The 12,501-nt window shown below is 41.0% G+C and overlaps 1 protein-coding gene across 1 annotated transcript in view; it reads left to right on the forward strand.

Moving 5' to 3' along the window:
- The window catches only part of USP36 (ubiquitin specific peptidase 36), a 25,331-nt gene extending 14,154 nt beyond the window's left edge, over positions 1-11,177 (forward strand). Inside the window, exons 13-20 of the mRNA XM_034412846.2 lie at positions 385-1,047; positions 2,458-2,573; positions 4,467-4,991; positions 5,343-5,566; positions 6,397-6,549; positions 7,614-7,729; positions 8,601-8,735; positions 9,578-11,177. Coding sequence (XP_034268737.2) covers positions 385-1,047; positions 2,458-2,573; positions 4,467-4,991; positions 5,343-5,566; positions 6,397-6,549; positions 7,614-7,729; positions 8,601-8,732 — 1,929 coding nt within the window. The 3' untranslated portion in view covers positions 8,733-8,735; positions 9,578-11,177. The remainder of the gene's footprint in view (positions 1-384; positions 1,048-2,457; positions 2,574-4,466; positions 4,992-5,342; positions 5,567-6,396; positions 6,550-7,613; positions 7,730-8,600; positions 8,736-9,577) is intronic.
- Positions 11,178-12,501: the final 1,324 nt, after the last annotated feature.

Here is a 12,501-nt window from a genome sequence, read left to right on the forward strand (position 1 = left end):
GGCCAGTGAAGTGGAATCCATATAGTATAGCTATTAAGTAAGAATGCTCCGCCCCCAGACAATAAAAATCTTGCTCTGCCTTTAATTTCTCAAATCTGGCTGCTAACTGTACAGATTTATTGTTGTGAGAACTTGTGCGGAGACAGCAGAATTTCACTGTAATCTCTAGTAATTCCATTTAATTTAGTTGAGTTGATCAAGTGGGGTTGAATCTTAAGATGGTTAGGTTAATATATATAACAGCAACCTTATTTCATTTAGCAAAGCCACCAGAATTATAGTCGGCTTTTCATCTTTCAGGTACATGTGTATGTGCCTATTATGCAGATAGTGGTGCAATGGATACTTTTATTGATCCAGCACTTCTGTCTATCTTTTCCATAGAGACAAGATGCATTTCAGGTTAAGAAGGCTTCAGACCCTGAGGAATCTGGTGTTCCTGTTTCCCGCAACACCTTTGTTTCCAACAACAAAACTCAGAATGGGATACTTCCTCCTCCCCTTCCCAAGCTCATACCTGCTGTTGGATTCTCATCTCCTAAACTCTACAGTAAACCTGCTTTCTTGGATGACTTAAGCAAGAGATCCAAGAAGCAGCCAACCTTGTCTCACAAGACGTCTCAGGACTTTGGCCAGGCTGACAGTGCTAAACTGGAGATGGCCAAGCAGAGCTCCTGGGGAGATAAGAACTTGGTGGCATCTTTGCAGTTGTCAGGCAGCTCTGGGGGAACCTCTGAAGCCAAATCGCATGAGGAAGGTACAGAGCTACCAAGCAAGGACTCATCCTTGACATCTTCGTCGTCTACTAGCAGCTCATCTTCCTCCAGTCCAGCTCATAAGCCAATTAAGGGACTTTCTCAGGCCACAGTAGGAGCTGATGGCTATTCTTCCTCTCAGGAATTGGTCTGTGTATCTGGGAAATATGCTTCTGAGGACACCAAGTTTGCCAAACTGAAATCCCCGTTGTTGGCTAATTTGGCCAATCTGGAGTTGGGAAGCACCATGTCGCCTCCACCTGCAAAGAAACTGGCACTTTCTGCCAGGAAGGTGCGTTTGGGAGAAGGAATTGAGCACACAGTTCTCGGGGGGGGGGGGGGGGTTTGCGGGGCAGGGGAGAGGAGTGGTGGTGAGAAAAGTGAAAGCTTGATAAAGGAAAACCAGGTGGCCTTTCCATCAGTAAAGGCACTATATGCTCAGAGGCATCTACAGGTAGTCCTTGACTTATTACCAGAATTGAGCCTCACATGTTTGTTGTTAAGTGTCTTTTGCCCCATTATGTGACCTTTGTTGCCTCTGTTAAGTGAATTACTGTAGTTGATAAGTTAATAACTAGTTGTTAAGTGAATCTGGCTTCCCTGTTGACAATGTTTATCAGAAGGTCTCAAATGGTGATCACATGACCTTGGGATGCAGCAGTGGTCATAAATATGGACCAGTTGCCAAGCCTATGAATTTGGTCACATGATCATGGGGATGCTGCAAAGTTTGTCACTGTGAAAAACGGTCATAAGTCACTTTTTTTCAGTGTTGTAGCTTTGAATGGTCACTAGACGAACTGTTGTAAGTCGAGGACTCCCTGTATATGCAGGCAGTTGCCAAAATGATACCTCATTTAGCAAACTTGCAATGCCCAAGTGCAATAGACAGCATTTGTGGGAAGTATGCTTTATACTCGCAGTCTCTGTACCTAGACTGTTTTCCCGTGGCCTTGGGGTGAAACGTGGAGTTTGCTTCCCTCCCCCCTCCTCTTTTTGGCCATGAAGAGTAAGATGTAGAATCTTTTTTTGGGAGGGGGACAAGAGCTATACTAGGCCATTTGAATGACATAATGAGGGCTGCATTCCAAGAAGAGAACAGGTCCAGGACAAAAAAAAAAAATCTAAAATGGTATTGAATGGAACAATTAAGGTGATATTAACTGACTAAAATAAGAAGTAACAGATTTCCCTCTTTAGCCATGGTGAGAATTGCCATACGCTGGTAACCCTCTTGGGGTGGGGTTTTGAGGAAGGCCCTCTTGGCTTTGTGAGCAGCCCGTGGCCCTGATCCACAGCCTGTCCACCCCACCCACCCTTGCTGGATCTGCAAGTAAATGAGGCTGCTTGGGGGGAGGGGGAGAGAGGGAGAGAGAGAGACCCTTTTGCTTCATTTGGCCAGAACAGAGCAGCTTTGCAGGGGTGTGACCTTCAGGGATAAAGCTAGCATGTCCTGGGAAATGGGGAGGTATCAGTGGCCCGTTATTTATTCTAACACGTCTTCTGTCTTTTGACATGTCCTTCCTTGTTTTCCCTCTGTTTCTAACCACAAACACTTTTCTGATTCTTCTTCCCCTCCCTCTTCCACCCCTACCTATCTTTGTTTTGTGCCCACTCTCTCTTCTTACGCCACCCGCTGTCCCTGGGGTCATGGAAACCTCCTTTTAGACCACCAAGTTTTTATTTATGTCGATAACTACAGGGCAGCAACACCCTGCGGAAAGTGAGCGGCAATGAGCATCAGGCACCGCCCCATTCCCCCCCAGCTGCCACAAATACCACCCAATTCGTCTGCGCTGCTGCACCAGTCAAAACCAGGTAAGCTATGGCCAGAGCGGCCATTTTGTGTTTATACTTTCCCTCCATTTTGTCTAAGAGACTGAAAGGGGAGTGGCTTAGCCACTCTATAAATATGACCCCCTTTATCCACACACACTGGGGAGACACAAGGGAGACACAGAGGAGACACACAGAAAGAGAGAAGAAGGGATTATGCTCTAGGCACATTTACCTCAGAAATAAATAAAGACCAAGATACAATGTTCTGCGATTTAAAATGTAAATAGTTTATTGATTTTAAATAAACAAAGTTTTTCTTGATAAAAGAAATCTGGCTTAATTGTAGCTGCTGGGACATTCCAAGATCTTATTGACCTTTACAACCTAAACTAAAATTTTTCTAACACCTGCGGTATTCATTCCTTTTCCTTTTTGTTAGTTAAAGTCTTTGTTGGAATCCCTCCCGGGGATTTGCCTAAATATTTCTGAGTTAGTTAAAAGCCTGCTAGCTCAGAGGAATCTGGTTGGTTCAGGTGTTTTTTTGATCCATGTTCGGGAACCGAAAATTGCACCCAGGGAGGTGAAGCGTCATTTGCTCAGCTAGAGATGATGCCTGAAAACGGTTTCTAGTTGCATAACTTAATATTGGTAAGTTCTGTTTCCTCCATCCCCTGGAAAGCTTTTATTAGAGCCGTGGTGGCTCAGTGGTTAGAATGCAGTATTGCAGGCTAATGCAACTCACTGCCAGAAGTTCGATCCTCACCAGGCTCAAGGTTAACTCAGCCTTCCATCCTTCCGAGGTGGGTAAAAGGAGGATCCAAATTGTTGAGGGTAATATGCTGACTCTGTAAACCGCTTAGAGAGGCTGTAAAGCACTGTGAAGCGGTATATAAGTCTAAGTGCTATTGCTATTAGGGTCCAGTAATTGACCTGTGAACTGATCAGCACCTTACCTAAAATTCCTAGTGATAAATATACTTTGTAGCAAAAGATTAACCCCTGGAAACAGAATGCTGTCCTGCTGTTGAATAGTAAATGCTTCACATACTGGAACATTTTTTTTCAAGTAAATTGAACAAATGGTGTAGGTCAGTTTATTTAGCAAAAAGTCATAGGATGTGCATTTTTTTTAAAAAAATTAAGAACTAGTGTAGATGTCTTTCACAAAAAAAAAAAAAAAAGGAGTGTTCTAGGACAAAAGGCACAACTTGATTAACAGAATGATGGAAATATAGAAGAGAAATGCCTTCCAGTCATTTAGACATAAATTAGAAGTAATATGGGACAGCAACATTTCATTCCCATCCTACCTTAGAACATAACTATTCTCGTGGACTATAAAATACCTTCAAATCTATCTCCAAAGAGAAAAACAAATTAGTGTTCACATAAATCTTGATTTATTATAATCATTTGGGAAATAAGCCCCAGTTATCTAGTTTGCATATAATAAATAAGTCGCAACCATGCAAACCACTTTAAAGATCCAGCATGATGTGTGACCCAGCCATTGTTACATAATAGAATGGCCCCAGATTTGGCAGTGAGATAAGGAAATAGAAATTCTATGATTAGAAAATCTCCATGCTTGGAAGTATGTTAGTTGACAGTCCTGCATTTATGCCCAGCTATATGATTCTCTTTGATTGGGAACTAAAGTGATGTGAAATCTTTGATAGCTCCAGTTCTGGAATTGGAATAATTGTGATCCAAGTTGGTACTTGGATCGTTCGAAAAAGGGAAAAAGGTAATTCTAATCTTGACCTGGAAGCAAACAGATATGTGATAATACCATTCTGTTTGTACATTGAATTAGTGAGATGGTTGGCACCGACCCTTAAGAGAATTGCAACAGCAATGATATTTTCCAAAGATTTTCAAAGCTTCAGAATCTGCTGGTCTTTTTAATTTTATGTTTATGTGGTTCTCTAGGGTGCTCTCACCTGCTTCCAAATCTTCAGCACCTCCACAAACAGCCAGGAGTCCCTTTGCCAACTTCATGCCCTCATCCAGCTTCAAATCATGCTGCCTCTCTGCTGCCACCCCTCTTCCATCACCTGTTGTACCCACCTTGGCACCACACCTCTCTTATCGAGACAGCAGCAAAGAGCCATCAGTTGTCAGCAGTAAGAAGAAAAAAAGGAAGCATAGTTCCCCAGTGGAAGAGCAGGATGACCATGGTAGCCAAAACATGAAAGACTTCAATGGTGAGAGGACTTGGTTCTCCAGTCCTCCTAGCAAGAGGAGGCAATTTGAGGAAAATGGCAGCATTGTGATCTCCCCTGCACAGGAAGCCAACTTGGTGAGGACTAGGAAGGGAGAGGAAGAGAAAAGAGCTGGAGATGACGGGGCAATAGCTACTAGTCAAAATAGTTCCATCCAGAAGAAGAAGAAAAAGAAGAAGAAAAGGCTGCAGCAAAGGGAGGAAGACTCATCTTTGTTGTCCCCTGTGAACTGGTAAGTGATTGGCTGGTTGTCTCAAGTCAAGGTTTTACTTGACCAGTTGTAATGGTATGTGGGAAAGATCTTGGAAGACAGGGCAAAGAGATGCTGCCTAGGGAATAATAAGATGCTGCCTAGGGAATGATCTAGCCCACAGCTGGATAATGGGCTGGGCAAAGAGGGTCAGAAGAAACTTTAGTTTCTCTAAAGGAAATAGCACGAAGATTGTACTTTTAGACTTGCAAGGTTTTGTTAAAGTAGCTTTACAGTGAAGAAAATTAGCTTCTCTGGTCAGGTTTCTTGTGTGGTCTACTGGTAAAGCTGACAACAACAACAACAACAAACCCTTTTCTCTGTTATGTACAGCTGCTCTCCTCCACCTGAAGTCAGCTCCTGTAGGACAAAGAAGAAGAAGAAAAAGAAGAAGCAATTGCTTTCACCCAGTTCAGACAAGAGCACTTCTTCTGGAGAGAGTGAGCACCACAAAGATAAGCAAAGAAATATACTGCATTCTCATGTGGCTGAAGTCTGTAGCCCCCAAGAAGAACTAAACGAGAATGGACTTTCTGAGGCTAGAGGCAGCCCTCCAGGTTGGTAATACACCTGCATCAAAGTTGATTGGGTAGGGGGAAGCAAGGGAGGTCAAAATTTGGGTAATGAAGATATTCATGCCCACCTGAAATAGTTTTGTGGCTTCCTTTATGTGGTGTAGGTGACCTTCCACTTACTGCACTCAAGCTGAATTGTAAATAAAAATCTATTACATCATCAGAAATAAGAGCGGATGTCTGTACATCCAAATTAAAACAGAAGCATCTGTTAGCACCAGTGTAGTGTGTTAATTCCAAGATATTTTCACCAAGATCCTTTTGTGTCGCTAGTGTTTATACCCAAACCTCATTTGGGGATTTCACAGATTAGGCATCTGTTCCTGGATAAGCCACATTGCTAGTTTTTCATCAGCCTTGATTGAAAGAAGTAAACAGCCCCTCTCTTCCCTGCACACAGACATGCACAGATATTCTGAAAAGAAATGGATTTGGAGGATAGGTTCTGGCTATAAATGCTTGAATTACAACATACTATTTCACAAGATATTTAGTGCAATGAAGAATAATTGGCAGAACTAAAATACTTCAGTATGTGTTCACCTTGAAAGTGAGAAATTTGCCTGTCATTCCACTGCATTAAGAATGCACTGCCCTAAAGGAACATTTATGGATGTCCTACCTGAGGACCCAGATTGTTGGGGGCAATAGGCTGACTCTGTAAACTGCTTAGAGAGGGCTGTAAAGCACTGTGAAGCGGTATATAAGTCTATTGCTATTGCTACCTGCTTTGCTCATCCTGCAGGAAAGAGGAGATTTGCATGTACCGTTCTTACATTAATATGCTCTTCACCTTTTTCTTCTCACAACAGCATTGGCTTGGGGCAACCAGCTCAGGCTTAGGGACAAGTTCTCCCTCAATGTCCTGAGCCCAAAGAAAGAAATTACGCAGCACGAATGTGGATCAGTTGATGTAGTTCAGGAGCTACTGAAGGATTCTTTGGATAAAGCTTATGGAAAGCAAGGTACACTCAGTACTTTTGGAATTCCCTCTTTTTCCAGTAACAGCTTTCACAAGGACTTTGGAAACGTTTCTCACTGGGAACATGCATGTTCTTCCAAGTTTTTACTGAGTCACACTGCTACATGCTTGTTACTATACAATTTTTATTGTATGTCTTGTACTTCACTTTCTAATTAAGATAAAGGAAAAAAGGGGGCAACGCATTCACAGGTAGTTAATGATGGCAATTGGAATTTTTGTTAGTAAACAACATGGTCCTAAGAAAGCCAATTAGAGGCAGAAACTTCCAATTGCCATTGTTAAGCAAATCACCGAAGGCATCATGTGGCTGTCGTTAGCAACTTCCTGCTGGCTTCCCCAGTGACTTTGCTTGTAGGAAGCTGGCAAAAAAGGTCACCAATAATGATCATGTGACTGGAGATACTGTGACTAACCTAAGCATGAAGACTGATCATAACTAATACTCTTTCAGCACTGTCATGAATTTGAACAGTTGCTGAGGAACTGGTCATTGAATGAGGATCATTTATATAAATAAGGAAAGTTATTAAGGAAGTTTGGAAAATATAATGAAATGTGATCAACCTAGCAGGCTCTGAATTCTCTAGCCAAGTTTGATATCTAGCAGTAAATTATAACCTGAAAAATTATTACCTAACATCTTTCTAACTTCTTCCATCAGAATCGTATTGTAGAAACTTTGGGAGCTAAGAAAAGACCTTGGAATAGGATTTAGAATATATGAGAATAATTCATGCAAAAGTTCTATCTGGTTTCTGATTCTTCAACTACTGGAAATGTGCCAAGTTTGGAATAGTCTTTGCCATCCTAAATCATCAAGGACTCATATTTCATTTAATGAAAGAAAGCAAAAATAGATCTGTTATTTTGTGATGGCCTCCTGAGGTTTATGATGGCGACGTGTGAATGTAAGGTGTTCCTATTTCCCTGCCTGTACTTCTGAAAATAGATGCTTGATTCTTCAGGGCAGAAATAAGGAATCCATTGTAAGCTGAAATAAAGAGGTTGGATGCTCCCACTCTCAGCTCTACTTTTAATCCACAGTTTTAACATGGAATGGTGAAGCATCTGCTATCAGCCAGGATGCCATGCATGATGCTATATGGTCCCAGAAACAGTCCATCCTTGATGATTGGGATGAAGAATTTGATGGTGGAAAGGTACGGAGCCATTTCGTGTAAGCCTAACCAGTGCCCCAACTCTACCATTTGGGCTAAGTTTCAAAATTTTCTGTTTTGAAATTGATAGTTTTGGTAAATATGCATGCATGTGGAGAATTGCTGTTGCAATGTAGTTTGGTCAGAAAATACACAAATAATGTAAGTCCAAGAACATAACCCAAATTTTTGATCATGCAGGCCTTGTGCGTACAAAGTTACATTCTGCTTTAATATGGGAGACAGATTATTTTTCTTTGCCTCTGCCCATGTCAGACTGGCAAGATCGTTTATTTTATGGTTTCCATCCTGTGGACATTCGTTCAGGAATAAATTCCACTGAACAGAGTTTAATGTGAGTGATGGGAAGGTCAGGCCTACATTTCCATAGCAGAAGTTGTTAAATCTAGAAATAAGCATTTCTCCATCCAGTGGAAAAATAAGATAATTTTCACTGAGCATACTACAGAGTTCAGATAGTTGGTGAATGCAGGGTAAGAGTGCAAGATAAAGTAATATAGCCTGTGGATTTGTTAGATCTTGGATTCAGTTAGAACCCCATAGTAGTAAATTCTGATGCTTCAGCTTCTCCAACATTTTTTCCCATTGTTCTTTAATATAGTAAATACTAATATAAATATAGTAACACAGTCTTGGAAAAACTTGAAATGCTTGATAGATGGTCTAGAACACTTTCAGTTTTAGGAAGAAGTGAAGGCTTGAAAATACTTATAGCAAATTTAGTTCTTGTTTTAAAGCCAGGCTTTTATAGAAACACATTGTCTACTCTACACTTTTGTATTTCTGTAGGATAATTCCTATGTCACAGTTTTGGTATCAGGAATTAGACAATAAAACATCTTCTTATTTGTAGATGAAAAAAATTAAGAAGTTCAAGCGTGAACGGAGGAGAAACTACAATGTCTTCCAAAAATTGCAAAGCAGGCGTAACTTCTGGGCTGTGACACATCCAGCCAAAGTAGCTAGCTTGAGTTATCGGCTTTGAAAGGTAAATAAATTGAACACCCTATTGGTAGAAAGATGGGGTGGGAGTGGTGATGATGATAGCAGTGGTTCTCAACCTATGGTCTGGGGGCCTGTGATGTCATCACAGGGGGTCTGCAAAGTCTTGAAGAAATGTTAGATTTAAATCTTGACTTAAGACTTGGTGGTCCGTGGCCATGGTCCATGCCACAAAAGGTATTTAAAGGGGGCATGTGGTGAAGAAAAGGTTGAGAACTACTGATGATAGTTATTTTATATAGAATTGCTAAAATGGAGTAGGAAATGGCCAGTTATTAGGGAACAAAAGGTAACTAGTGTCCATGATGAGTAAAAATGCTATGTATTCTTCAAAACAATATTTACATTGTTGGGTTGTGTGGAAATTTGTATTCAGATGGCAAAATATGGCTTGGAGCATGCAGGAATGCACAAATGGTTCTGAGAAAATAAGCATTTAGTTTAACACTTTCCTGACAGATGTTACTTGCACACCCATGTCTACTTCAGATGGCGGTCTCTGCATAGCATTGATAAATAATCCAAGCAGAAATATCTTTTAAGTATACAGTATAACTGTTGTTCTGGGTTTTCCCCCCTTGGCTTTTACATGTATATTATTGGATATAGCTAAACTGCAGTTGTCAAATGTGACTTTTTTTTTTTTTTTGCATTATCCTGGATGGAGAAGATGCATTTTGGCTCTGAAGTTAGGGAACACAAGTGATGAAGTCATTTCATACTAATTCTTTCTCCTTCTGGGTTTGAAGCTGGGCTCATTCCATTCTGATTCCACAAGGATGAGGACTTTTCTCGGTCATAAATTTCATTTCCATTTCCACCTAACAGATGAGTCTTGGCTGAAGAAATGCAGTTGGTCAACTTCTACAACCATGAAGCTTCAAGTGACCAGAATCAAATCACCAGTTGCCGCTTCTGGGGAGAAGGGCCTCTTCTTGCCTTGAGTAGGGTGCTGCTATTCAGAGTGCTAGGATGTCGCATCGCTTCTCTACAGCCTCTGGAGAAAACAGGTTCTTGACAGTACTATATCAGGGGCGCTGCAAGATACCGTGCCAGTAAAAAGCACTGTTCCAGGGTAACTTGATGTGGATTGAGAGTGGGGGCAGGGCAGTCAGCCCTTGGAAATGAAATTTTCCGCTGCTCCACACCCAGAAATCTAGGCTTGGTGAGCTGTGATGTCCTCAGCAGCCTTTCCTGCCAGGAGAACTTGAAGTAAACTGAGAACTCCGCCTGGTTTCTAAGATTATTGCCTGAAATGGCACTTATCCTTTCCCCACTTACAGCTGTCATTATGAGTGTAATTTGTATGATTTTTCTTTACTTCTGCATGACCCGTCCCTTGTTTCAGCCTTTCAGATAGATGAGCATATAAATTCTCACTATCACAAACATTTTTTTTCCCTCAGGAATTCTCCACCACCTATTCTTGCTGCAGACTATCTTTGGAACCGAGTTCTGTTCCGCAAGAAAAGCTGGTGGTCTGATTGGCCTGCCTTTATTAGACATGATTTCTACTAGCTTACATTCTCAAGGAGCTTAGAAGCAATTTATTTATTGATGGATTCTTGCGATTTTGGATGTGTAAACTGAAAACTGAACATTTGAAGGTCCTTTCACATTTAAAAAACAACATTGCATATCCTAAACTGGGAACTCTTGAAGGTAGGGCATCTGAATATTCAAGGACATGTCTATCTTTGCTTTTTTTTTTTCATCTTTCTGCCCTTGTGCAAATTAATTTCTGGTGGGCATTGTTGCACAATTTGATGGGCAGAACCAGAATCTCCTAGAAGATCTGATTCACGCAACAGATTTAGTGTTAGAAAGAGGTGACTGAATCATTGCTGCTTTGGCACTAAGGCAGAATCTGTTTCTTGCCCAATTTAAAAGGAACACTAGTTGCCTGCAAGAATTTTTTTAATGGGATATTTCACCAAGAGAAAAAGGGATTCCTTTGTACCTGTTGTTTATCAATACAATTGCTGCTCTCTCTAAGGCTGACACATTTCATCTGTCATATACCAATACTGCACGGTCACTTCTGAGGGGCAGTCCATGTGCACTCCATCCATTCTGCATCTCTGTTGTCCATTCATTAGCCTTTTTAGCATTGGCATCCGTTTTCTCTATTCACAGATAGGGTGTGAAGCTTGAAAACTCTTCTTTCCACTGCATAACACACAAAAACTGTTACCAATTTTGGCTCTTGTATCTATTTTGGGCTCACAATTAAGACTGTTTTTCTCTGATGAAAGGGACTCTGGGCCTCTTATTTCTCTGAGGGGAACAGGGTCTTCTGTTTTACAGTCTTCTGCCAATATGTAGATACCCTGAACATGGGCACACTTTGCACCTCATACTGGGGTTTAATGTTAACAGCCCTCATTGTAGCAACGGTTCATGGTGCAATAAAGGAATGTTTTGTGTATGTGTCCTGTTTTATTCAATCTGTCTGTCAAGCTCTTGTGGCTTTTTCTAACGTGTCTGGCGAAAGAGAGATTAAGAAGGTCTAAAGAAATCATTTTAGACGTCCAGTTTTCAGAGATTACTAGTAGTACCAAAGAGAGAAACACAACCGTTATTATATTGGGGGGGGGGGGGGGGAGCTTTTTTGGAGTGGGAAGAGTTTAGCTGGGTGTAGCTACATCTAACACATTTTTTAAGTATTGCATGTATATTGAGGGTATCCATTGTGCTTCTATTTCAATGACCCCACAAACACACATACCCTTCCAGGGGGTCATTAGCAAAAAGCAGTAGCTGAGAGTTACTCCCATTCCATTTAACCTAATTTATATAATGCATTGTTACTATTACGTGAATATTAACTCCTCCCTCTACTTGCTGATTTGATAAAAACACTGGATAAATTATATACGGAAGCGTTTTTTTGGTAAAATTACTTACTTACCAAAGACCTGGTAAAGATTTAGAACAGCTTTTGAATTGGATTTAGCAGAACTGTGATACGGTTTAGAAGTTCGATCATTTCAGGCTTCAGTGGAAAAATTACTCATGAGCAGAGAATTTATTTGGTCTCCTGATATCTTGTTATGTATGGAAAAAAACTCCAGTGTAAACCCTAGAGAACCAGTGCCCGCTGTCACATGTATTTAATAAACCATGTTTTTGTCAGTGTTGCGCACAGGTTCAGAAGTTGCACTAGAGCTAGGAAATTCAAGTTCAAATTCAATCCCACGCATGGAAGCTCATAGGATGATTTTATCCCAGTAACCTTTTCTCAGAACTGGCTACCATTGCGAAAAAGTGTTTTGATTATTCCTTCAGCTTCTAAAGGAAGGGGGTGTATAGAATTGTAGGGCTGGGACCTTGGAGGTCTTCTAGACAACTCCCTGTCCAAGGCAGGAATCCTTATACTATCCCAGACAAATGGATTTCCAATCTCTTTTAAAATCTCCAATGATGGAGCACCCACAACTTCTAGGGGCAAGCTGTTCCATTGATTAATTGTTCTCACTGTCAGGAAATTCCTATTTCCAGGTTGAATCTCCCTCTCACAAGCTTCCACCCATTACTTCTTGTCCTGCCCGCAGGTGTTAGAGAGAATAAATTGACCCCCTCTTGTCGGTGACAGTCTTTCTAGTATTGGAAGATAGCTGCTACCCCTAAGCCTTCTCTTCATTATGAATTTAAAATTAACATAATCTCTTCATGTAGTATCTAGACCCTTATCAACAATACCAGTTTTGATGGAATAATGGCCTGATTTGTTCTACAACAACTTCCTCTAT

This window comes from Pantherophis guttatus, chromosome 2 (assembly GCF_059756535.1).
Source record: "Pantherophis guttatus breed Tessera chromosome 2, ASM5975653v1, whole genome shotgun sequence".
NCBI classification, from domain to species: Eukaryota; Metazoa; Chordata; class Lepidosauria; order Squamata; family Colubridae; genus Pantherophis; species Pantherophis guttatus.